Source organism: Neolamprologus brichardi, chromosome 8, assembly GCF_056152115.1.
Source record: "Neolamprologus brichardi isolate AB-2024 chromosome 8, ASM5615211v1, whole genome shotgun sequence".
NCBI classification, from domain to species: Eukaryota; Metazoa; Chordata; class Actinopteri; order Cichliformes; family Cichlidae; genus Neolamprologus; species Neolamprologus brichardi.
Window position 1 is genome coordinate 25,452,886 of NC_142111.1, and position 27,211 is coordinate 25,480,096.

The 27,211-nt window shown below is 42.9% G+C and overlaps 1 protein-coding gene across 1 annotated transcript; it reads right to left on the minus strand.

Moving 5' to 3' along the window:
* Positions 1-1,015: 1,015 nt before the first annotated feature.
* On the minus strand, positions 1,016-27,175 carry abca5 (ATP binding cassette subfamily A member 5). The gene is made up of 38 exons (XM_087844946.1): positions 27,039-27,175; positions 24,105-24,274; positions 22,018-22,204; positions 21,751-21,924; positions 20,444-20,541; positions 20,037-20,263; positions 19,811-19,952; positions 19,489-19,677; positions 19,047-19,194; positions 17,145-17,322; positions 16,809-16,867; positions 16,329-16,615; positions 14,362-14,481; positions 14,136-14,274; positions 13,574-13,664; positions 13,290-13,429; positions 12,251-12,370; positions 11,944-12,145; positions 11,484-11,650; positions 10,880-11,007; positions 10,525-10,662; positions 10,329-10,442; positions 10,010-10,180; positions 9,814-9,927; positions 9,075-9,212; positions 8,872-8,940; positions 8,697-8,788; positions 8,355-8,478; positions 8,079-8,196; positions 7,894-7,985; positions 7,586-7,761; positions 7,359-7,434; positions 6,972-7,066; positions 6,674-6,793; positions 6,434-6,586; positions 4,440-4,519; positions 4,300-4,355; positions 1,016-4,214 (listed from the first exon to the last, which is right to left on the minus strand). Exons 1-38 carry the CDS (start codon positions 27,049-27,051, stop codon positions 4,074-4,076), a joined length of 5,046 nt encoding a protein of 1,681 aa, XP_087701072.1. The 5' UTR covers positions 27,052-27,175; the 3' UTR covers positions 1,016-4,073.
* Positions 27,176-27,211: the final 36 nt, after the last annotated feature.

A 27,211-nucleotide genomic window follows, 5' to 3' on the forward strand; every position in this document is an offset into this window, starting at 1 on the left:
AGCTCCTCTGGTGTTCTGTGGCATCCTCAGTGGATCACTTTGCTCTGCTGTGTGTTGAAGGTGGGAGCGAGACAGTCTGTGCTGATCTGGATAATGGTGAGACTCACAGTTGGGGACGTGGCTGGTCTGACAGTGTTATGCTATAGCTGCCTGTGACAGGACACATCTGTCTGCTATTCATCACCTCACTGAAATGTGGTGCTGGTCCCTTCTGGAGCATTTTAATGGAATTATCAGACAAATAATAACCACAAAAGAAGCTCATTAATTTGTTTTGGTGACTGAAATTCATAGTATTTTATTAGTCTGTTGCTAATAAACCACCAGGTAACTGTGTCTGTGCATTAACACCACTGGCTGCTAATTTAACACACCACTTAAATATGAAAACTTCTCCAAGAACCCTAATTCAGTGGCAGCCAAATCAGTAATATTTAGGCTTCAAAATGCAGAGTCCAAAAACAGTGCGTGACATCATGGTTATGTCTTCCATCTTTTAGATACAGTCAGGATTTAGTGCTACCTGCTGTTTGGTGACGCTGTGAAAGAAACCAACTCAGGTGCATAGCTAAAAAAAAAGAGAGAATAATTGAACTCCTGAGTTTATAAACTTTGTTGCAAGTGTGTGATCCTTTGCTATGAAATTAGCTGATGTGCAAAAGTCTTGAGCCAACCCTCATTTCTTTATATTGTGCTTCCAAGGAGCCAGATGTCCTTTAAAGTTTGGAGAATTATTCCAGAAAGAAACAACAGAAAGCTGCCTCAGAGTTCAGACTGTAAAAGAATAAATCTGGTGACACAAACATTCATTTTCTAGCTAATTATACTTGTATAAACTCTTTTTGCCTCGTATACAATATTTCCACATGTTTGCAAAATATGAAGAAATGAGGAGCTGCTCGACACGTGCACAGTTCTCCGTACTGTCTGCCTTTGGTGCATCGCTCTAAAAATCTCCACAATCCACCAAACTGTCTCTGGCTGGATGGTCTGTTACAAATAAAAGGCCAAGAAATATTATACAGTAACATTTAATCATGAAAAGGTCGAGTAGAGACCATAGAGGGACGAGTGTCCAATCAAACAAAGGGGCGCGATAGGAGGAAAATACGGCACACAGCTAAACCACAGTCTTTTAAAAAATAAAGTCAGTGCACAAATAATCTTACAAAGATTGCATAATATAAAGAAAGGTTATAAAATTTCCCAGAAATAGTGCAATTTTACCACCACCAGGAAAATAAAATAAAAGCTGCCCCAATGTCGATGCCAGTCATCTAAACGCTCCGCCGGAGAGGATTTTGGTTTTCGTCACGCGAACCGTTTTGAACGAAATGCTCTGCGGTCTGGAGGCAGGGCTCGGAGTGAAAAGAGAGCAGATGTTTCTGGATGGCTACATGTTACTGAGACACAACACACACATGCAAACAAACTCTTCATTGCACTTGGGAAAATGAATATAAAATGAGTTTCTATACAATAGTGTATATGGGACAGTCCAGAGAGGCCCACCTGTCGATACTCAGCACACACATTTAACTTAAAGCAGAGCCAGTGTTTCTACTCAGTCTGCAGACTAAAGGCTACATGTGTGCGCAAACATACCCACAGGGCTTCAGTTTTCACATTTAATAAGGACATAATAGCAGAAATCCCACTCATTTCCTCCACTAAAGGTATATTTCAATGTTTCTTGTATGTAATACATCTTTACAAACACAGCTCTGACACTGAGCTCCTACTCACCTCCTGCATAAACACATGAAGGTAACTTATCCCTGACACCTCAAAAACAGAGTCACACACACGACCGGGCTCACATCCTCTGTGAGCTCAGATAATCCAACTGTGAGGACTGAGTTTGTGATGTTGCTGCACAACACTTCTGTTCCAGATATTTGATCCACCCCTGTGCCGGCACATCATTCTGCAACGCTCTCAAATTAAATAAAAATACACGTAGTCATGATCTGCAGAAAAATCTCCTTCCTGGCTGCATTTATGATCACTAAAGAAATAAAACAAACATCGTAAAAAGTGTCTTAAATTCCCTTTAACCCAAAATCCTCACACCTGAATGTCATGAAAGAATTACAATTTGTCGGTTTGCTGATAGGTAGTGCACCAACAATGTTACTCCCTGGTACAAATCTACTAGATCAGAGGTGTCAAACATAATGTGAAGATTAAAAGAAGCTTTACAGCTTGGACTGCGTTTTGTGCTTAAGAAAGTAGAGTCTGACTCGTCCAGTTCATCTGAGCCAGAGGTCACTTCACCGCCTTCTTCCTAAAGCTAGTTCTGCCCCCCAAACTAAACTATGCCTATAAAGTAAGGAGAGTTTTTCCTAAATATAAAGCAATTTGGCACCATTTTCCCTAAAAAAAAGAACATATTTTAAATCCTTCTCCTCTTTTCATGAAATGACTGAAATAACAAGGAAAGAGAGATTTGTTAAGTAGCACAGACTTCTTATCAGTGTATGTGGAGTAATTGTGCTTACATGCATCGTCACCACCTAAAGATCCCATTATGATCCAGGAGGAATCCTGGGAAAATGTGCATTTTTTTCCACTGTGCAAAAAGAAGAAACAAAGTAAAATTCTGGGAATTAACTAAAAGTTTCTGTTTTCATTACAGATCAAAGTCCAGGCAATGATCAGCTGCTACTTTCTTATTTTACTGATGATTTCTTTAAGAGTTTAAACGTCTTTAAAAAGGCAAAAATCTGCTTTCTTTACACGTTTGTAAGGAACAGCGTCAAGAAAAACTGGACCCAGAATCTAAAATGAGTTTGACACCCCTGTGCTAGAATACACGCACAAACACCATAAACAGCACAATATACACACATCAAATAAGCTAAACAGAGTTAACAAAACACAGCTGCATGAACCAAAGTGGCACCAACGTGAAACACGAGTGACGCCAGGAGCTCCACGGAGCGGTCACTGAGTTACGAACCTTCCTCTCACCGGAGGCCAAGCGTACATTCAACATCTGTTACGAAAAGAACGCCTAAACGAGCGCCGTCTGGATCCATCTAGCGCCACCACGGAGGTCGTTCGTCTCTCTAGTGTCATGAGATGAGGGCGGAGTGCTACATGTACTGGTGTGCATATTCTACACTATATTCCTGCATCCTGCTGCCGGGCGACGCTCATCGCTCGCCCCAAAGAATCCACTTCTGAAAATAACCAGCTTCCTCTTTGCGAGCGTGCATGCTGAAACACTGTGGAGAACAAAGGTCGGGACGTTAAGATGAGGATGCTGGTGTAAGATGAGGGGAAGGGACTTTTTTCTTCAGCCTCAGAAGAATAAAAAGGAGTTAGTTTATTTTTTTGTTGTTTTTTTTAAAGGTTTAAAGAGCTGTAGCATGTCTCTTTAGGCATGTTAGTAGATAGAGGTTCACTTCACAGGCTCACATCAACGACAGAGCGACTTCTGCACGTGCTACCAACAGTAATAAACCAAAGATACTCGTCAGTGCCAATACGTGAGGAGGTGTGGTTCAGAGATGTGCTGCTTTGGTACCATTACCATTATGGACGGTAGTAAACAAACCAAAAAAAACCCCACACACCCAAAGAGACGAGAAAACACATTTACAGTAACACTCCTGCTCAGGAGGACGGACGGAAAGGATCACAAAGCTTAAATTAATTATATATATATATATACACACACATATATATATATATATAATCTTTTTTTTGTCATTTAACGGACTCCCTGTGAAGATAAAAAACATTAGAAAGAGGAGTAAGTGTGGCATCAGCGTGCTGAGAAAGACTGCAGGCCCCTCGGTCAGTGCGATTCAGAAAGCACCGATGGACGACAGCAACACACACATGCGCTCCCACAGGCCCGCAGGAAGAGGCCACAACAGCCCAAACACACAGTCAATCCCAGTGTATGCAAGGCCCGCCCCCTCCACCCACGCAGGTCTGACGATCATTTTAAAGGCGGTGGGCGTGCAGTTTGTGGGGCAGTGCTGGCGTGAGCCCTCAGGCGCTGAAGCCTGGCAGTTTCGGGTTTCTGGTCAGTTACCGGGCGGCTCCCTCTCGGGTGGAGTTCAGAGCTGGTGCACGATGCTGTCTGTGTGGTTGACCGAGACGGAGCCGTCCTGGCGCAGCCGCTGCCACTGGAAAGTTGTGCTGAGGGAGCCCACCTCGTCCTCCTCGTTCTCCTGCTCCTTGGCGAACTCCATAAACACCTGCGGGACAAAAGGAGACAAGGAAAGCTTGGAGTGAATAATCCAGATCGGAAGTACAAACTGGCGGCGTGACCTGTAAGCCTACCTGCTCTAAGGTGGACTGGGAGAAGTTGTACTCTTCAAAGTTGAAGGTTTGCTTGGCTGAAGACACAAAGAAAGAAGATTAAGTAGACGGGAGAGAGAGCAGAGCTGTGGAGGAGAAACGGCGGGTCAGCACTCACTCACCGCTCTCTAACTGGGCGAAAGACTTGGCCAGTGATTGGACGTCCTCCATGGGGATCTTGTAAACCATCAGCGTAGCAAAGCTGGAAAAACAGCACACATACATACAGAATTAAACTGGGACACACAGTCTGTGTTTCCACGGCTCTATTTTCCATAATGCTTCCTCCTCTCTTTTTTCGCTCTTAGTTGACTTTTAGTTTTGACTCTGAATTTAATCATATATCATATAAAAGCTCATGTTTTGCCTCATTTATTGATTTCTAACATTTTTATTTAAGCTCTTTTGCATTTGTTTGAGTCTTTAGGGCTGCTACACCCTCAGTAGGTACATTTACTTCTACCCCAAAAACAAGGAATAATCTTAGATTCACATCTTAAATTTGACAAGCATGTAAAGAAGATTTCTAAGACGGTCGAGGCTAATCTGAATTGTTTAAGTTAATTCGGCACTATATACCCACTTCAGCAGCTCAGTTATTTATGCATTCTATGATATTTTCGCATTTTTCATATTGTATGACAGTTTGGACCCAAGCAGCACCATCTACACTTCAGCCTGTGGTGTCCTTATATAATCAAACCTTAAAAATAATGGATAAAAAATCAGTTCAGTGGCATCATTGTCACATTTTACAGAAATATAACTTAGTTTTAAGAGTTTTAATCATTGGTGTTATCTTAAATGTATAAATAGGATGGCCCCAGAGTGTCTCAATAGATACATTCAGAGACAAGACAGTAATCGTGTTACTAGTAAGGGGAACGGCAAATGCAAGATATTATATCGCAGATCTACATTCGGTCAGTCAGCTTTTTCTATAAAGGCCATCTGTGGAACTTCCAACCAATATCAAACTGATTACAGACATTAGATCCTTTACATTGAAGGTTAAAGGGAAACCAAAGTTGTAGTCATTTTATCTGATGATTTTAATTTTATTTTAATGATTGTCTATCGATTGTAATTGTATTTATGATGTAATTTGGTTTTATGAAAATGTTGTTTTATTGTAATATGTATTTATTTAGATTGTAAGCCCAACAAGGGACAATTGTTGAAAATTAGCAGTAGCTATAAACCTGTGTGCGGTACATCAGTCTCATGTCTTGCACCTGATGTTTAACTGCACTGTCCCTTTTAAATAAATAAATTCAATCAACCTCGAACACGTCCCACACGTTGAGCGAAAAAACGTGAAAGCACAGGATATCAACTCCCAACTGTTATTTTAAGGGAAAAGTTAATTTTATTTTACTTTACAAAGTGTTTAACTTCTAACGGTTCATTCTAACGTTTGACACAGTTTTTGTGAACAGCTGAAACTGGGCTGTTCCATTAATCATATTTTAATCACAAGCACGATTCTGTCTTTCAGTCAGGACAAAATTCTTACTCTGGATCGGATTTTTGCTTTCTCAGTTTTATAAGGTTCACTGCTTTCCTTTGCAGTGTGCTGTTGGCACTCATTAAGTGTCCATCACTGTGTAGTTGAAGTGGAAGAAAGACAGGTGTTAATCAACTGAAGCCATCTACAGGAAGAAAACACTGAAGGTTTCACAGCTGGACTAGCTGCTGTGGAGTCATGTGACCGCATTCCCATCTGTTACCCTCTTCACCGCTATCGGTGCTCGCTGGCTTTATGATCAAACATATACAATCCAGCCCACTGGACACGTTTAGTAAACGTGAATGAGGATATACATTTTGTCTTGTCTTTTAAAGAATTTCACAGCTTGTCCTGATAAACACCTTTCCCACTTTCATTCATACTACACCAAAGTCCATCCATTCAGGTAACGAACAGTTAAATGACTGAAAAGTTGCAGCTTTTTTCTTCTCTGGAGATATTTATGCTTTTCTATTGTGTCCACACAGATGTCTTTCATTAACTACAGCAGCATTTCTTTATCATGTAGAAACACTGAGACACTTGAAACTGGATTAAATGTGCAGTTAAACTTCTTCACACAGACACAGACAGGTCAGGGCTCACCTCTCCTGCCGAGCGGCGTGAGGGAATATTCGTAGGATCTCCTTATGCAACAGCGCCACCTGCTGGAGCCCCGTCAGCTCTTCTCTAAGTTTCACCTCCAAACTGTAACCGCGGCCATATTTTCCTTTTAAATGTTGGATGGAACCGATACATCTGCAGGAAAGAGACCAAGCGTTAAGAGGCATTATGCCGAGACTCGGACGTTTGAGAAATTATCGAGAAAGCAACTGCGGAGCGAACCTCAGCTGCCCAGAAACCATGATGGCGACGCGGTCGCACACAGCCTCGGCTTCCTCCATGTAGTGAGTGGTCAGGATGGCTCCGCGCTGACGGTTCTTAAAAGCGGCTCGCATGGCCCTCCTACACGAAGGAAACGATTTACGTACTTTAGCTTTTTAACAGTAGCATTGCTGATGAAATTAAACACATTATTTGGCAGTGAAAGAAAAGAAACATTTATTTGAGAGAACTTCAGCGCTTCACATTTGAAACAAGAAAAAGGCAGAAAAATGTTTCTGTGAGGAAAACATCATCTCACCACATGCGCTGTTTGGACTTTGGATCCATCCCTGATGAAGGCTCATCCAGTAAGACGATCTGAGGATTCCCGATCATGCTCAAGGCAAAACACAACTGCAGACATACAACACAATAATATCATACAAATACTGTAAAACTATAACAGAAAAGATTCGAAGTACCTCGTGTTTCATGACAGAACATAAATTTGACGTTTAAACGCCACTGCGGCGAAAAATAAAATTAAACTTAAAAAGCTAAAATATTCTGACTCGTTAGGAGTAAAACGTCGATTTTGCTGTTAACACCAACAGGTTTCTGATAAATACTTTATTATCAGGCAGGATAAACACAGCATTAACATTATAATCGAGCAGACTAATAGGCAGGCGGAGGGTCTCCTCACCTTCCGCTTGAGTCCTGCAGACAGAGTCTTGGCTTGTTTGTGTAAGTGGTCCTTCAGCTCCAGAGCATTCACCACACTGACAGCAACGGCAGACACACAACAGCCGTTATTAGCTTTACACACTCTCTCTCTCAAAAAGATTTAAAGATCTACATCATCTCTGACTGTCTGACTGTTAAAAATAGAAATCACTGTGGTTGAACGTCAGGGGGAAACCGAGACTTTACCGTTTGATGATCCCCGGCACGTCCTCTCCTTTCAGGCCTTTGATGGCGGCGTAGATCTCCAGATGCTCCTGCAGAGTAACCCGAGGCCACAGAGGGTTCACCTGTGGACAGTAGCCCACGTGCTCCAGAGGATTGTCCACTGAGCGAAACTCAGTGCTGTAGTCTCCCAGCAGCACCTGGACCAAGACGAGCAAAAATTCAGTGTTTTCTTGGTTTAATTGGGGGGGGGGGGTTCAGCTGACAAAAACAGCATAAATATATTATTAAATAAACAGACTGAGGAATGCTTCAGTATCATCCTACTGTACCTGGCCTGCAGTGGGGTCAGTGTCACCGGCCAACATGTGCATGATGGTGCTCTTTCCTGCTCCGTTGGGGCCCAAAAGTCCAAGAACTTCACCTGAGGAAACAGCAGGTTAGGATTCAGACTGTGGGTGAAGTCGGCCGGTCGGGAACCACGCAGCGTAAGAAAAAGCAGCAAGACTAAGCGTACCTTTACGGACACAGAAAGAGACGTTCTTTGTGGCCAGCTTCCTCTTCTTGTTTAGAGAAAATCCTTCTCTCCTGCCCTTGTACTGCTTCTTCAGGTTGCTCACAACCACGACCGGTTTCTAAACAGACAGAAAAGACAGAAAAAGTAGCAAAATGCCTTCAGATCACTGACGAGAAACAAAACTAAAGATGCCTGGCTAAATTAATCTTTATTACACCTCGACTCTTCAACAGGGACTTCAACAGCATTCTTCATTTATGTATTATAAACATTTACCTCTTCACAGGACTGACAGCTGAGGGCCTCTTTGACTCTGGCCCTTTCCATCTGCACATCTTCGTCTTCATTCTGGCCTTCTTCCAGGTTCCTCTCCACCTTGGCCTTGGACTGGGATGAGATCCTGTGAACATTTTAAAAGAACATCAGGTCTGCTGCATTTAATGTAGGCATCAAAACTTATATGTTTTTATTGCAGTAAAACGGTTGCGACCACATTTTGTTCAGGGATCTGGGTAACTCCAAAAGCCTCACAAACTTTTCTACCTTTATCAAAACAATAAACCTCAGTATCAATAAACCAGAGGTTCCTGTAATCAGAGTGATGAAAGCGATCATCACCTGCAGAGCTGATCGTTTTTCATCGTCCTTCCTCCAGAATGGATCTCCAGCCAGCGAAGCAGGAAAAGCAGAACGATGCACTGGAGATAGGGCTGAGCACAGACGCACAGTTAAATACAGTTCTGACATTTGTTTATCACATTTTTTCCCCCACGTCTTGAAATATGATACATACAGCTAAAACTGAAATGAGCAGGTTCTTCCACAGGAAGTTCTCCTCGTAGACAGTCGGGAGGAAGGTGGCCTGAGAAACGGAGAAATGCTCTCAAACATGACTCCAATAACGGCCTCGGCCCCAATGATATATGATCGTGTATTTATTTGAAAAACACAGCTGTATGCTTGACAGAGAAAGCCGCTGTTGCCCTGAGCTCCTACCTTGGTGATGCAGTTGAGACAGCCCATGAGAGGGTACAGCGGGTTGAACAAACACAAGAGGTTGTGCAGGGTTCTTGTCAAAACTGGATTGTTGTTTACGAAGGACAACTGAACCACCGAGGCTGACACGACGCACACCTGAGGCACAAGCAATTCATTTATTTTTAATAAAGGTTTCAATCTAAAGCATTTTTGTTGTCATGTGAAGAACAAAGAAAAGAAGAAAGAAGAAAGAAGAAGAAGACGAAAGAAGAAAGAAGAAGAAGAAGAAGGAAGAAGGAAGAAGAAAGAAGGAAGAAGAAGAAAGAAGGAAGAAGAAGAAAGAAGAAGGAAGAAAAAGAAGAAAGAAAAAGAAGAAAGAAAAAGAAGAAAGAAAAAGAAGAAGAAAGAAGGAAGGAGGAAGAAGAAGAAAGAAGAAAGAAGAAGAAGAAGAAGAAGAAGGAAGAAGAAGAAGAAGGAAGAAAAAGAAGAAGAAAGAAGAAGGAAGAAGAAGAAGAAGGAAGAAGGAGGAAGAAGAAGAAAGAAGAAAGGAAGAAGGAAGAAGAAGAAGAAGGAAGAAGAAAAAGAAGAAGGAAGAAGAAGAAGAAGGAAGAAAAAGAAGAAGAAAGAAGAAGAAGAAGGAAGAAAAAGAAGAAGAAAGAAAAAGAAGAAGGAAGAAGAAGAAAGAAGAAGAAAGAAGGAAGAAGAAGAAGAACCAGCAGCAGCAGGTTTTTTTCAGGATTGCATGTTTGAGTCTCACCATCATGGAGATGACGGAGAAAAAATCCCTGTTGCTTTGGACTCGGGCGAAGCCGAAAGACGACACATAAGTGAAGAGAATCATGGCTGGGCTGAAGCCAACGGTGCAGAGAACCTAAGGCGGGCAGAAGCCGTGAGACGAAGTCACATATGTGTTGTATTACAGAGGAATAAAGTCTTTAAGCAGCTGGACGCACCACCGCAGAGAGGTTGCTGGAGTTGAGCAGGTTTCCGGTGTGGAAGGAGAAAAGGATGATGGACATGAAGGACAGGATGAGGTAATAGAACGGGATGTCCACCGCTGCCTGACCGCACCAGTACGCTGACGGTACGAGACCAGAGATGCGCAGAGTTGAGCGACACTTTATCTGCAAAGGGGACAAAACCCCAAAACAAAACACAGAAGTGATGAGAAACATGTAAGAAATGTGACTGTGTGGCCCGATGTTCTCACTGTGCTCTAAACCTTTTGTTGAAAAGATGAATCTGGTTTTATCTCTGTGACTAACTGCTTACCTCTCGGTCTCGAGTGTGGTCCATTGCAAAATATGCCGGCATTCCAGCTGCCAGCATTCCCAGTATGATCGCCTCTATGTACACCAGCGCGTAGGATGTAGCATCAGGGATTTGCTGATGGGCATCACAAAGGGAACGTTTAGTGTCTTGGAAACGACCTCTGTTATCCGACTCTATATTTGTCAAAGGCACTCACATATTCAAAGGGTTTGGTCCACGTTCGGATCTGCCCGGTCCCATTCAGACCTCTTAGAAGAGCATTGCTCAGTATATTGACAGTCATGGGCAGGGAGTGAACAGTCGTGCTGTTAAATGCAATGCTGTATCTGAAACCCTGTTAACAACACATGAAACAAAGTGTCAACAGCATCGTGAACTCAGCACTCCATCTAAACAGAAAGCTCTCAGTTAGAGGAGCCAGCAGCCCTCAAACAAAGAGCACTCTGCCTGCAACACGAGCACCGTGACACATTACACGTAGGTGGAGGTGCTCCAGTTTCATCTAATCTGATATCAGTAATTAAATTCAATCTATGCAATATTAAAGTGACCTTGCTGGATCTTGTTACGTTGATGGCAGCGCTGTGGGGAGCCGCCGCCATGTAGTCGCTCTGCTTCATCATTTCCACTTTGATGTCCTGAGACTCGATGTTGTGGATGAAATCGGAAATATCAGAGCCTGCAGGTACGAAAAAGGCACGGCTAAAATCATCATACAACCATTTTCTGCTGTGTCACAGGGGCAGCGGGCCAAGCAGAGATGGGCAGACCTCCTTCGACATAATCTGAGTTTGTTGCCGCTCAGCGTGAGCCCAGACACCCTCAGAGGAAGCTTAATGCTGGTTGGGGGGCTACAGCTTGCAACTATAAAACTGCATCATGTAGAAGCTCAATAAAAACAATTCAAATCAACATCAAGGAAGTCGGTTAAATTACACCCACGGGACATATTGTAATGATTATGGTTAGTGGGATATTTCACACTTGTGCAGAAGTGCAATGCTTCATCACAGTGTTTACATCATGTTGTGCTTTGTGATAGAGCTGAGATCTCGAGTCTTATTCAGGGAAAAAACCCACTGAAAGTGAAACAAGCCTTTTAACTCAGCTACACAGAAACTGTCAGGCTGCCGTGTTTGTATCTGCGACACTCACCAGTTGAGTTCTGAACCAGGAGGCTTGTGGCGTATCTCTGCGGCGCCTGGTTCCTCCTGAGGAGGTAAATTGGCAGAAATTGGCGGTCTGAGGAGTGAATCTGGATGTTTCCTGTGGCCAGCGACAAAACCAGGACTGCAGCCACAAACACCAGGAACAAGGCCAGACTGGAAGAGGAGGAAGGGGGAGGTTAGAGTCAGGAAAGTCTCGATAAATGGGAGGAATAAAGCCTCAAAACACAAACAAAGAGGCAGAAAACTATGGATGTCATTTAGCTCTTTAACTCTAAGCTGCAGGAGCAGATGGAGCATGTGTGTGCATCATATGACAGATTAACATACAAACAACAAAAACAAAAAACATATATTGTATTAAGGTAATAAATAAGAAGCCTGGTTTACCCATGATATCTTCAAAATAAAGAGATTGGCTAATAAAGTAAAATAAAGAGAACGCTCACGTGTAAATGAAGGCCTTCCTCTCCCGGCGCATGTTGAGCATGTGCAGCCACGCCACGGTGCTGAACTGCTGCCGCCACAGGGCGTGACCCGTCACAACGTCCGACTTTGTGTCGGAGAACGTGAGCAGCCTCTGGTCCGTGTCGTCCAGGGAGGCGGCGTCGCACTCGTCGTCCGCCTGCTCTCGATTAAACACGCTGTAGTCTGAAAACGTGAAACGACTTTCACTCAACACCAGAGCTCCTGCAGACTTTTGCCGTTCGAAAAAACTTAAATCAGCAGCAATCTTCAGTTTGGCGACACACTCACCAGCCTGATCCACTTCAGCCTCCGCCTCCAAACGCAGAAAAACATCTTCCAGCGTTGTCATGGAAACACCATAGTTGACTATTCCCAGTCTGGGTTGAGAGTCGAGCTCCGAGAACAGGCCTGCGAAAGATGAATTCAGGACCGCTCAGCGCGCTGCGTGGCTCACAGTCGAAGCTGAATCATGACTGAGTCATACTCTATTTTTAAAATACTGTCTGGATATTTTTAAAGGATATTAAAGAAACCATGAAGGACAGGAGTAAGTAAACTTTCCCCTTTGAGCAGGAACAACTGCTCCAGTATCTCTCTGCTCTGCCCCAGTGCAGATTCAGAGGTTCAAGAAATTGCTTTATTTGCAGTCGATTGCTTTGGAGTTATGACTTTTAAAAACATTTTTATATAATGCAAAATGTCAAAGCAAGGCAGCTAAACCAAAAGCTGCTGCTGGGCACATTTAGGAGTACATGTCTGTGCACAGCTGCATGCGTGTTGCTACAGAAAGCAGGCGGCTATCAGAGAATCAGCCTTCAGCACAAAACAAGAGTCGGGATAAATGTGCAAAAACGTGACCCGACTGCAAACTAAAAATATAATCAGAGCCGCTGCTCCTCGACATCGAAAGGAGCCAGCTGAGGTGGTTCGGGCATCTGACAAGGATGCCTCCTGGGCGCCTCCTGGGCGCCTCCTGGGCGAGGTGTTCCAGGCATGTCCCACCGGGAGGAGGCCCCGGGGCAGACCCAGGACACGCTGGAGAGATTATATCTCTCGGCTGGCCTGGGAACGCCTTGGTGTTCCCCCGGATAAGCTGGAGGAGGTGGCTGGGGAGAGGGAGCAGTGAGGTCTGGGCCTCTCTGCTTAGGCTGCTGCCCCCGCAACCCGGCCTCGGATAAAGCGGATGAAGACGGATGGATGTAATCAGTACAATTTAATGCTCAAAAAACAAACATGCACAAAGGAAACCTCTGTATGGTCGACTCATGTCATGATTTTTCTTTAACTTTTTTTAAATGTGACCGACGGACGTTCCTGTGAATCGAACCTGGGAACGTGTCCATGCTCTCAAAGGGCAGAGTGAAGGTCAGCTCCGCCTCGTGCTGTCGGGATAACTTGGCTTTGGGAACGTGCTGCTTAACCAGAGACGTGATCTTTTCCGCGTCACATGCCTCGCTGATAGACATTCTGCAAAGGATGAAGAAAAACATCTAAATCTAGTTCGATAAAGACGCCTGCGGTTAATACACGTTCTAAACTCAGCAATAACAAAAACAATCAAATTAATTATTCCTTTTGGGTTCTTGTAAGAGTCAATAAAGGGGTCCTTGCCTTAGATGATAGCCCACACCGCACTTGATCTTGAGATACAGAGAGGAGCCAACACACTTCAGCTGACCTTGAGAGATCACAGCTTTGCGGTCTGCAGAAACAAACATTCAACAGAAATAAATCAGACATGTTTTCAACTCGCGTGGAGACAAACCTTTGTTCTCATATGGGTCAGCAGCTGCTGCTCGGTTACATAAAGCTGTGCTGGTGTTTTCTGCTCGCCTCTGCACCTTCAATCTCACTCTTGAAATTCTCCTGCAGCAAGGAAGGAAACTCAGCGCTGACCTCCTGATGAATAATATCACCAAGCTGGAGCATATGTTAGCAGTATACTTTAAAATATGCATGAGTGAAAACTGTTCATCCGGTCAAACGGTTTTTTTTAAACATCATCAAGAAAAGACAAAGTTTTCTGCAACACCAGCTCCTGATGAAAATATTGATCGAGCTAGAAGATCCTGAGATACCATCATCCAGGATAAGAATAAAGCACAATTTCTGGTCTATATTTCCAGTCCAAAGTGTGGGTTTGTGTATCTCACACAACGAGGAGCATTCGTACCAGCAAGGATGTCTGCCTCGTCCATGTAGTGCGTGCTGAGCACAGTGACTCTGCCGGCCCGGCGACTCTTCAGCAGAGACCACACCTGGTGCCTGGAGTAGGGGTCCATGCCGGCCGTGGGCTCGTCTAAGAGCAGGATCTGACAGAAACGACCACAAACCCACGTTATCCGAGAAGGACTGGTGTCTGGATTGGAAAAAGCTGAAGTAAGATTGCGCACAGGTACCTTGGGATCTCCTAGAATGGCGATGCCCACAGACAGTTTCCTCTTCTGGCCTCCGCTCAGATTCTTGGCCTGAGCCGTCATGATCTTCTCCAGGTCCAGGTCCTTCAGCACCTTTGTGACCTGTCAGAGAAGGAAACGTCACACTAAGGCTCAACAAGCACTTGTTACTGAAACAGCTTTTTAAACAACCTCAAGAACGTCACATATTCTCCTGCTGGAAGCACTAATGCACATACATGAAAACTATGACAACAACATGCTCTGGAGTTTAGCCACGTTCTAGATCTTTCTATGAAATCTAAATCTTAAGGAAAATAGACACAGACCCCATCCGTGTGTCATTTTTACTTTTTAAACAGTGGATTTAAAGACTTCTCACAACTCTGCAGTCATCTTTACAATAAATTTGAGGTTCCCATCTAATTTAAAGCATCATCACTTACTGGATATATTAACTGTATGAATAGAATCACCAAAATGTGTCAAATTTGTTCACAAAGAGCGCTTTTTCTCATACATACTTCTAACTTATACTTCAACTACATCTGCGCTTCATTAATTAATCTCGGGGTCTTCAGTCTAACCCTCCAGAGCACTGAACAAATGTCAGTCTGATGATTAGCAAAGAACATTTCTAATCTACCAGCTTTGCTGTGGAAACCACAGATTAGGACGATAAGAAGACGTTTGCTACCACACACCCTGAAATTATAGGAAATGAAACTACTGTGTGTTTGTGCATATGCCAGTGCAGCAACATGATTGGCTGATAGTTTCCTGGTTTCTGTGGGTTATTAGCTCTGTGGTGATGGGTTTCATCAGCTAAAGATGAAAAGAGATTTCTTCTCAAGTAGGGATGCACCGATACCGATACTGGTATCGGGTATCGGGGCCGATACTGTAAAATGTGTGTGTACTCATACTCGGAAAAGTTAACCGATACCATGAACCGATACCAACTTATTTCATTAATCAGACAGTGGCTTGTCATTTCTGTTGTAGTTTTTTAGATTGGCCACTAGGGGGACATCCCGCGCTAAACAGGCACAGGGTTAGGCGAGTGAGACTGGCAGCTCCAGATAAAAAAGAGAAACTGGAGGCTGCTGTAGCTAGGCTAAACAAAATGTCAGCAGTGTGGACCAGCCAACTTTAACTCAGGTTTTGGAAAAGCGAAGAAAAATGTCAAGAGAAAATCCACGGGCAGTTAAAATAACAGAGGCTCTGATTCATTTTATCGCTCTGGATGACCAGCCAATGCCGGTCGTGAAAAACATAGGATTGCAAAATATAACAAATAAACAGAAGTGTTTATTTATTATTCTGAAAGCTCGAGACAGTGCCAATAGTTCAGTGATATTTTGTAAAATTACAATGTGGAGACTCTGCAATAATTTAACAGAAGTGCTTATTTTTCACTTGAAATTTTTTTGTGGTCATTTTTATTAAGATTTTGTTTTTTATCGGCAGAGAATAAAATAAAACCTGTCTTCCAATTCATTGCATTTGTGTGTGTGTGTGTGTGTGTGTGTGTGTGTGTGTGGTAGAAGCATCGGTTTTTGTACTCTGTATCAGCAAGTACTCAGATCCAAGTATCGGTATCGTATCGGTTTGAAAAAATTGGTATCGTTGCATCCCTAATCTCAAGATTCGCAGCCACTGTTCAAGTTTCTGCTTGTCGTCGAGTTTAAGCACATTTAGTTTATAAGAACTACAAATCACCTTTTAATGTCGATCAACCCTGGTGTCACCGATAGTTTTCCTGCTCCGGCTCCAATATCTTGTATTAGGTTCTTCTATTCTACTCTATATTTAAGCATACCTTCATCTGATGGAGAATGTGTCAGTGTTTCCATGCTTTGTCTTGTTATAGGTTTGATGTCATGTTTCAAACGTATGGTTTTAACTTTGATAAATGTCAGAATGTTTCAGACTTTGCACGGCGGGAACATTTCGATCGCCACATTTACCTCGGCGTCGATGTCTGCTCGTGGGATCCCTTTGATGGCAGCAAATATCCTCAGGTGCTCCTCCACCGTGAGCACATCAAAGATGATGTTGAACTGAGGGCAGATTCCCACCAGCTGCTTCATTTCGGACGCGTCGGCAATCTCTGCCACGGGCGAGCCGTAGATGGTGGCCGTGCCGTTCGTCGGCGGGCAGATCCCGCACAGGATGTTCATGAGGGTGGACTTTCCAGCCCCGCTGTGTCCCAGCAGAGCTGTAATCTGTCCCTCATAGATGTCAAAGGTCAAACCTGAGAAGGAGAGGTAAAGAAACAGGAGGAGATACGGGGTGTTATTTCAGTCCGTTGTAGGAATGTGGAAAAATATCGAATCTAACCATGTAAATCAGGCTTTCTGCTTATTACTGAGGTTGGATCTTCAGCACCTTCACATGAGTCATGCTGTAACCTTGAACAACATGTATAATCATAGAAAAGCACTCACCCCTCAGAGCCTCCACCACGTTGTCCTTTTCTTTGTACACTTTGCGGATGTTATTGATGCTGTTGGAAACAAAACAAGCGAGCAATGAAGAAACAGTGAAACTGAAAGGAGAGAAGCGTAAACACAGCAGCAGAGTCAGCTGAAGAGCAGCTCTCAGGTTACAGGCTGGACCTGCAGGCTCTCCTCAGCTGATGCTACAGCTGAGCCTAACGCTGATCTACCCGAAGCTCTCAGAGCCTCCATCTCTCAGTCCTCTGAATCCATACTTTTAGTAAAGCTACTCTGTGAGCACTGACATAAGAATAAAATGAAATACTGGTAAGTTCAGGCTTTTACCGGATGGCTTCTTTCCCTCTGAACTCGGGAGAAACCGGCTCGATAGACTCGTCCCCACCAGGAGCGCCGTTCAGCTCGGTGTCATACACCGAGCTCACCTCAACATAGCGCTTTCTGCGTTTGGACCAATAGGACGGCTTCAGGAAGTAAATCAAGGACCTCCGCATTCCAAACTCACCTGCGTATCAGAAAATCATCATGAAAATAAAATGAAACCACAAAACAAAACAAACAGAACTGCTAACCCAATCAGCTTCGACCAGCAGCGGGACAATTTAATGCTGCACGATCAATGTGGTGGAACGCTAATTGAAGTACAGATGGATCTGCAGAGCAGTGCTGCACACACTCAGTGGGTGAAAAGGGAAACATCTGACAGTTTATTTCCCACTCTGCACACCGCTGGAGGGCTTTTCAAACTTGCTGTGGGATCTCAGTTTGTTCTTCTCCTCAATGCCCAGAAGCCTCTACTGATCTGTAGCGCTATTGGAGAACATCAAGACATGTTGAGGTCATTTTAACCATTTAAATCAGCTGTGTCGGATCAAGGACACGAGGCCTGGAGTTCCCCAATCCTGAACTAAAGAGAAAATTCAAATGGTTCCTGAAAATTTTACATTTTTGGCTAATTTTACAACCAAAATAATTCCAGGAGGGCCTTATGACTAGGGCTGGGTATCGTCACTGATTTCTAGAATCGATTCAATTCCGATTCACAAGGTCCCGAATCGATTCGATTTAATTCGATTCGATTTAATTCGATTTGAATCTGGGAAATTTCGACAGTCAGAAATATTATAATTCAGATTAGTACATTTACATATTTTTGTATCTATAAAAAGGAAGCTGACACTTTCGAGACTTTATCAAAGGTGTGAGCATCACAGCAGAGGCCTTTATGTCAAAGTAACTGAAGATAAAACACAGAAAAACATGAAGGTGGTTTTCCTGGCCTGGGATTTTATAAAAATATTCTGCAGTAGATCAAAAACAAAAGAAAACCATTAATCAACTTATGAACATTAACTCTGATGTTACAGAGGTTTTATTAGAGACACAGCTGAGCGTTTTGCATTTTGTATAATTTTAAAAAGTTTAAATTTGTTCAGTATTTAACGGCAGAAATTAGGTTTTATTTTCAGAAGTATATAAAACGAAAAAAAAACAACCATCGGCCGACAGCGCTGTAAACAACGGTAGACTTGTGCGTAACAAGCAAGCGAATAATGCAGAAAACAGTACAGAGAGGGGGTGGGGGGGGAGAGAGAGAGAGAGAGCTGTGCATCGTGGTCGAAGCAAAAGAGATGTGAAGCGTTTATGTGAAGCCTAGTTTGGATCTTCTTTTGCTGCTGGTTCGGTCAATATTGTTTGGAGAGACATCAAACTAACAGCTTTAGAATCAGTGCATAAAGGGCGTGAGCACAAAGCGCGGACCCGCCGACAGATCAGAATCAGCGAGCTGTCAGCTTTCAGCCCCGACCGTGAGAAAGGCGACATCTAACTGATTCTGATCCGTGGGTTGCGCTGTGTGTTTAAGTCTTTGTGCAGAATCCGTGTTCCTGCTTGCATTTACTGTCTTAGCTGTTTGGTGGTTGTTGAAATTTTGAGATTCTGGCATTTCGGGCAAAATTAATTTATATTAAAAAAATCGATTCAGGATTTTAATGAATCAATTTCACGTTATCCAAGCCAGAATCGATTTTAATCGATAAATCGATTATAAAAACCCACCCCTACTTATGACACATGGGGGAATAGAGGGTAAACACTCTTTATTTTCAGCTGTTTTGCTACTTTGTAAAAGAGAAAAAGGTGACTACAAAAAACACACTTTTACTAACTTAATAGCTGCTGGATTTGTTCTGGCAAAAACGCACTGAGTTCAAATATTTTTGCACTTACCAGGCAGCACCTGGTCCAGGTAGATAGCCAGCAGAAGATAAAGGATGCAGTCCACAACCAGCATCAGCAACGGCACGTACAAAGGATGAGGCCCGTTAGTCAGAGAAGAAAACACAGCACCGTCTCCCTGTGCCTCCAAGTAAACAACCTAAAATAGATATTAGACAAATACGCACTGAGATCAGCCTCGGTGGCATCTACTGCACGAAGCTTCATCTTTCTGAAAAATGAAGGCTGGAAAACTGCAGAGATTATATTGACATTTTTAGCAAGCTGCAGAAAGAACCTAATATCACTTATGATGCAATTAATAGAAAAATGATTTAATTAAATTAACAAAAACAGGATCAACACTGAGGTGAGAGAGGACTGCAACAAGCTGCGATTTAATTTATTCCAGAAGCAGGAAAGTCCTCCAGAGGAGAGCAGAGCGTGTTTGTACCTGTGCAATGCCGATGGAGAAGGCGCTGGGCGACAGCAGGCACAGAAGCCACACCAGCGGCTGCGGGAAATCCTTCACGAGGACGGTGAAGAGCGACAAGCAGCCAAACACCACCGTCAGCATGGATCCCACCGTGCTGGCAAACTTGGGCTTCTTAAACAGCGGAGTCAGCATGAAGGAGAAGAAGATCTGTGGAACAGAGTCAGGATATGGATGAGAGGAACGAACGTTCACTACTAACAACAAAGGCTGGAATCAAATAGCCACAGTTATGTTTTATTTCTTTATTTCTTTGCTTTCCCTCCATCCCAGCTCTACTCACTGATGATATTCCATACAGGAATATGAGGAAAAAGATGACGAGGAAGTTGCTGTTAGGAAACAACGCTGTGTACGTCGCGATGATGGCCATCAGGATGGACATGGTGGTCACCAGAGCAGCGTACAGGAGGCCCCATGATAACCTGTCAAACCACACGTGCACACGAACGTGAGTTTCTTTGGTCCGAGCGTCCGAATGTGCAGCGGCCGAAGCCGTTTCTCCTCACCAGAAGGCTGTGTCGTAAAGCCCCATCATGGTCATGGTGTCTTTGAGACGATGCTCCTTCTCAGCCGCCACGTTGACGATGAGGAAGGTGACGAAGGGCGTGAACGCCAGGACCAGGTAGATGGAGATGAGGGCGTGGGGGAACTTCTGAACCTCCACAGAGCCGGGCTGACCCATCATCACCGCCTTCAGTTCGAGCTCGCTCAACACCGAACGTTTTGTCTGCATCTGAGCACAAACGATGATGAAAGAGTTTAAAATCCACGTGTGAAAAACGCAGTTCAAATGTCCCAAATTCAACAAGACCAAACAGAAGACGGGCACAAGCTTGCAGCAAAAAAAATAATAAAAAATTAAAAGATGTTTGGTGTCTGCTGTAATAAATAACTGAGCTTCAGCCACTCTCACCTGAATAATGGCTGCGTCGATCAGAGACTGGAGGTGAATGAAGCCGGAGTACCAGTAATTTGCAGCCCTGCAGTTTACCGAGCTCGACAAGCAGCTGGCTGCAGGAGACGAAGCAACGACAGCAATCAATCAAAATGGACCTTTGTTAAAGGTGATTCAATATAATATAAATCAGAACAAATAATATACAATGACCATCAATATAGAGTAGATTAGAAAGATGAAACATCACAGCAATAAAATAACATTTAAACTAGCTTTTCAATAAAATAATACAAGGAAAGATTAATCAAAAGTAAATGATCTAAAAATCGAATATAGTAAAAATTGAATAAATACACTTTAAGTCCAAAAAACTAAAGTAAATGTGTAAGAATCAATATAAATCCAGGCTAAAAGTCTGAAGATTTCAACACTTCTGTTTTAAATTTGATCATTTCTGTATGAAATATAAAACAACACCACAGCACGTCACACTTCAGCTCTAAGAGGGAATCATCTCTTCCTCCACTCCATCTAAACCAGAGTCATGTGTACTTCCATCTTTTTATTTTCCTTCATACCAAAAAAGCTACAAGTCAGGACCCAGAAAGCTGAAGCATGTTTAAGGTTTAAATCGACTTTTTCTCTCCCTTCAATGTCTGATTAATGGAGAGGAAACGCTCTCAGATGTTCTGGGTGACAGCCAGATCCAGTGTTGATAGTTCCCGCTTATTTTCTCTTCAACATCTTCATAATAACAAATTATTAGTCCATGTTACGTTCCCCTAAGTGTCCAGGTGAAGCAGGGAGATTAATAAAAAGTGGGTTAAAAAGGAGATAAAGGAGGCAAAACTAAAGGAAAACCCAGACGTTGGCCACTAAACAAAATAATAAGTCAAGACCGTAAAAATCACCAACGCCCAGGAGTAAGCAGCCTTTAACCCTTAATAAAAAAAAAAAAAAATACTCCAGCAGTAGAAGGGCGGCACCTACAGATGGAGAAAGAGCAAGACGCACTCACCAGGGCAAAAAAAAATAAGTACCAATCACAGCAGAGCATTGCTGCGCCTAACCCTGTTCCTTTTAAACTAGCACGAGTACTTTAAACGATTCATTATGGAGGTTTTTTTTACACCAAAGGACTCTTTCAAAGGCAGTTAGCAGCACATCTGAAGATGTATGCAAGTCTACAACACAAATGAGCTTCTGATCTGTCACTGTGACGGACAAAGTGTAGAAACTTTGTACCCATTTAAAATAAAGTTGAGCCAATCCATAAAAATAAAGCGGGAGAAAGTATAATCGTTTCAATAATTAGGATTTACCAATAGACTCTGTGTAGTCACTGGGTAAAGGCAGCTGGTTGTGCGGGAAACGGAGTTTGTAAGATGTGGCCGAGCTGTCCATGAACACGACGCCGACGTAGCTGGAGGGCTCGTAGAGGCTGGCGTTCTCCAGATCCTCCTCACTGGAGAACATCTCCAGACGATCCTGCATAACTGAAGGAAGGAAAAAATGCTCGGTTTGTTTTTTTCAAACCCTCTGCACGAACCTAACGGACACAGAACCCTGCAGATGGTTTTCAGACTTACGCATATTCTGAGCCACCTCTTCCATGATGTAAGTGGTGATGTTGCTGATTGGTGTGTAGCCGAGGCCTTTGAAGAAGTGGCTGTCACTCTCCAGCTCCGTCGTGCTGATGCCGCCATAGTAAACGTGAGGATTCAGGGTGCTGATGAGTATCAGGAGCCCCAACAGGAGCAGAGGGAGGATCAATTCCTGCACAGACAGGGACACAGAAGGAATGTGAATAGGTTTGCTCAGGAAACCCTGATATCCCCCAGGTCAGATCAGATATAGCGTCATCTCTTAAATATGTTTTCTTCTGTATGTCCAAAGCATTACAACCCAAAGTTGGAGAAAATTCATGCTCTGTGGGACAGGAAATGAATTTACAGGTACATTTTAGTGAGAAAAGACTTTCCTTTCACTGATGACTGCATGCACACAGCGGCTCTAACTGCAAAACCAAACCGCGAGATAAAAAAAAGAAAAAAATTATATTCCTATTGATAAACAACCTGTAAGGCTGAACTCAGAGGGCAGCATGTCTGGAGTTTGAGGCTTGTGGTAGACAGTACCAGAGAAGAGAGATGATTATGTAGTGTGTAGGGCTGCCACAAACGATTATTTTGATAGTCAACTAGTCACCGATTATTTTAGCGATTAGTCGACTAATCAGATCATCATCCATTGGACATACAACTACAGCTTATTGCACCAGCATGCATCTGCTCTTATATAACTATCATTAGCTTACAGCTTTAAGTGTGTAAGGTATGTGCAAGATTGTTTCGGTGAAGTTTAATAAACTCCTTGCTATCTAAAATATAAGGGACACCGGAGTAAATTCTCTCACACTTCTGATAATCAGCTGTCTGCTTGACGTTTATTCAGCTGTGTAAAAACTATAACTTTAATCTCAGCCAAACCGATTTACTCAGGAACAAATAAAACACTAAAAAAAAGGCAAACAATAACATTTTTAAGTTATCTAAGTGACTTATATATCATGTTTAACCTGAGTAGCGAAAGACGGCGGTGGGTTTGAAAACGATTTGCCGGGAGTCCGGTGTTCTCACGGCTCTAGTGAGCCTAGCCCCCGGCTAGCTATCGAGCTAGTGGGTAACAGACGTCTCCGAAAGGAGCGCTTTTGAAAATATGTGGTGTCTTGATAAACTGAGCAGATATTTGAGGTTTATACAGCTACATTCTCGCCTGAAAATATGTTAAACGTTTATTTTGTGACCCAGAAAGAATAATAAGAGTAATATTAAAACTAACTAGCTGCCGCCATTGTTGGCAAATGAGCTGGGCTGCGCTATGAATTCTGGGGCAGAGCTACTTCTTCTTCAGGGTTTAACGGCAGCTGGCATCCTTGTACATGCAGTGCTGCCATCTTCTGTTTCAGTCCGTTATTACACTCTTAAATCCTACTACTTATTCCTGCGTCTTTTGTGATCTTACCAAGCTTCAAACTACGCGTTGACTATTAAATTAGTTGTCGACGATTTCGACTAATCGTGGCAGCCCTAGTGTGAAGCATGTTCTAGGTAATTTGGCATCATCTGTGTACAAAACTCGACCTAAATATGGTGTCAACATTTTCTTCTCCCAACTAAAGCTCAAGTTTCTTGTTGAACAACTACACTTCTCACAAAAACACTGCAACAGATTACTAGATTCTAAAAATGTAGAACAAATCCCATCTTTGGGGTAACGGCTGGTCTGTGAGTGAAATAAACAGGCTGTATTATTCACAGAGGAGCTCAGGGCGGCCCTGACTGCTGTTGAGGAAGATGGAGGCGGTCCCAGAGAGCTCCGAGTCAAAAGAAAAGCTGATACACAGGCACATAAAAAATGCATAGACGCAACTTAAAGCCGAATAAAAAATGCATGGTCTAACAAAGCAGAAATAGAAAGCAGAAAGAAGCAATGGTGCGGCTTCAACTTTTAGCGACTTTTAGCACACAGGCGTAAAAACACGACCTTTCAATGACCTCCCCAGAAACCAGAACACACCTCGACATCAGGCTGCTAGATTATGGTAAAAACCGCATGTTTTAGAAACTCTGGAAACATTAGTTATTTATTGGATTTAAATAAAATGTTTCTGCACCTGCAGGCTCTGCTGCTTGGTCCTCCATTTGATGAGCAGATTCTTGTAGAGAAGACTTCTCGTTTGGTTCCAGACTCCAGCGTCTCTTCTGTACACGGGCTGCATGCTCCCAGCATTCCTCATGTGGATAACGTACGGACGAGAGGTCCTCTCACTAATCCTGGCCTCAGCTGCAAGGGACATAGATGGCAGAGAAGAAATTAAAAGGCCCGGACATTATGCACTCGAGCAGGAGGACTTAAGACAGTGAATCGATACAGCAATCATCAGTTAGTCTGCAGTTATCTCGCAGACTAACTGATGCTTTATTTCCCTCTAGCATCTTAAAGGCTGCTTTGCTTTGTGATGATGAAATATTGAACTTTCAGCTCGTTCTGACTCCAAACTGCTGCAAAAAATTCTCAGGGGGAGGATTCATTTATGTGACCTGGAGGCAGTTACTTTAAGGATGTCTGTTCAAACTGCAACATCAGGGCTCGCAAAATTTCAAAGTCCCTGGTAGCCCTTCGGGCAGGGACTCTTAAGTTTTTGGTAGCCCAAAATAAATTTAAGTAGCCCGAATAAAAAAGAGAGCAAATTTTTGATTGATGTTTAGTTTCCTGTTTTGTTTCCGTTACAATATTATACATTAAAGTATAATATTGTAACGGAAACAAAACATTAATCAAAAAATTGTTGAAACACAAATTACAACATTGTATAAAAGTTACAATCATCAACTGAAATACTTGGTTCTAACTGAACAGAAATTTCTATGAACTTGTAAGAACTGTGTAGAACATGAATCAGTCTGTGTCAGATCCTCAATCTGAAATTTCCACTGAAGTCACGGGTAAGAGGCAAGTGGAACCAAGATCGAGGCCATTTGCTTTTTGAAGTTTGCAAAGACTGCTAAATTTTGCCAGTGGTAGTTCACTCTTTGCAACATAGTAGCTGTTCTAAACAGATTTTCAGGTTTATTTTTAGTTTGTTATTTGCAATTGGTGTTTGTTCTGGGAAAGACACTGCAGACTGAGCAATAATGCATTTCTTGCATTTCTCATGGGTTCTAATGGGGGCCTTTCTTAAAATGACTGGTCCCAGTAACAAAGGCGCTTGTCGACTCAGAAATCGAGGGGAAACCAACAACACACCCGGCAGAACATTATGTTATTTACACGGGTGCACATAAGTGGTCCGCATGTGCGCATTCGCTGTCAAAATAAAAGACGTGCACCAGATAAGAAGTTGCAACGCGTGTTTGCGTCCATATAAAAGGCTGTTTTTGTCCGCTAGAGTTTCACGGCACATTCTGCACCACATCTCTGTGCGTTCATCATTTGTTTGAAGCCAGCTCACCTCCTGCAACCACTTTTCCGAGAATACGCGCTTCTTTTGTGGTTCGGACTCCTTCTGACATTTCTTTGGAGGTGGAGGAACATCAAAGTAATTGCTTAAAGGAGCTTCTTCGACATCTTTAAGAGTTCTAAACAAATGTCTGCCCTCCTCCAGAAAATCTTATGTACGCAAACACGCGTTGCAACTTTTTATCTTTTTTATTTTGACAGCGAATGCGCACCTGCGGACCACTTATGTGCAGCCCTGGTTATTTAGCTCGTCATATTGCAGCCACAGAAATTCTTTTGTCCATGAAACCATAAAGCTGCACTTTCTTTTTGCCTTATAGTCTGATTTGTCATAACTTTTCCGTTTTGTCACTTCTTCACCCTGACCTGTCTTATTTGTCTCAGCAGAGCTAAAATATATATCCTGCTGCTTTTACACACGCACTCACATAACGCTCAGCGATTCTCTGCGCGATCAACCTCTCACATGTTTAAGCTGCGGGAGATTTCACTTGTCATGTTTGATAGTAAGCTAACGATTGATAAGACGATGTCAGAGGAATTGGTGCGCAATCTATACACAGTTCGGGCGATTGCAAAGTGAAAGCAAAAAACAAGCGCAAATTCAAACGCGATTTCAATATGTCACATATTGACAGTGGCTCACCGATGCCAATGACATAATTACCCAGCTACATTTCCGAAAGAATGCAAAAGCATTGACATATATTTTTCCTTCCTACAATAGCCTGACGGGCAGGGCAGAGATAGATTTTGGTAGCCCAACTGCAAAAATCGCTAGCCCCAGGACGTCAGGCTAGCGATTTTGCGAGCCCTGAACATATTCTGATGATTTAGGTTTCCCAAACTTTGTTTAAATTTTGGATGTTTTACCATCTAACTCTTGATTTTCTTTATGAATGTAAAATCCAGTGACGTGGTGTTTATGTGTTCGTTACATTACTGGTCTGCACAAATACTGCTGACTGAAGTGCAGCCTATCTGGGTCTTTTACAAAAGATTTCTGACAGCAAGAGCATTGTTTGTGGTTACAAATATATAGTTATAGGAAATTATTTATTTATTTTTTGCCTGGCTGATTCATACAATAAACTTTCATTTGAAGGACTTTCCGCTCCGCTTAGAGTTTGCTGCAGTAATATATAGTATTATATATTAGTTAACTAACCGAGACCCAGTATCGGTGTATACAGGTGTACTATGACACCTGTCAGAAGTTTCTAATAAAGCAAATTAAACCCGCTTTTCTTGTTTTCGCCAACAGCGCTCCGATGTTAGCTACAGCTGGCTAACCTGCTACCTGCTGATATTTCCATATGCTAAAGAAGAAGAAAAAATAATCGACAGACATTAGCGTCGCCGCTTCGTCCTCACCCGGACTGGAAAACAGGACAGGTGTAGACAGCTGAGTGAGCTAGCCTCTTCACAAAATTAACCGCGGCTGATTGAGTGTATTTTTCTAATCTGACGCGCTGAATGGAAACACAGGCACACGGAGCAGCATCGAGCTAACAGGCTACAGCTGCCAGCGTGTGTACGCCGGGCTAAAAACACGTCCGCTCCAGAAAAACAAGCACAGCATACTCACGTATGAAATACATTAAGACATATCCTTCCTCAGCTCGCGATTTAACGGCATTACATTACAGATTTTATTTTGTAAGTATCAGGTAAACACTCCCTTAAACGAGCTGGTTTCTTGCGTCTCTACTTCCTTCAGTCAGATGCAACGCCCCGAAATGTGATGTAGGCCAATCAGAT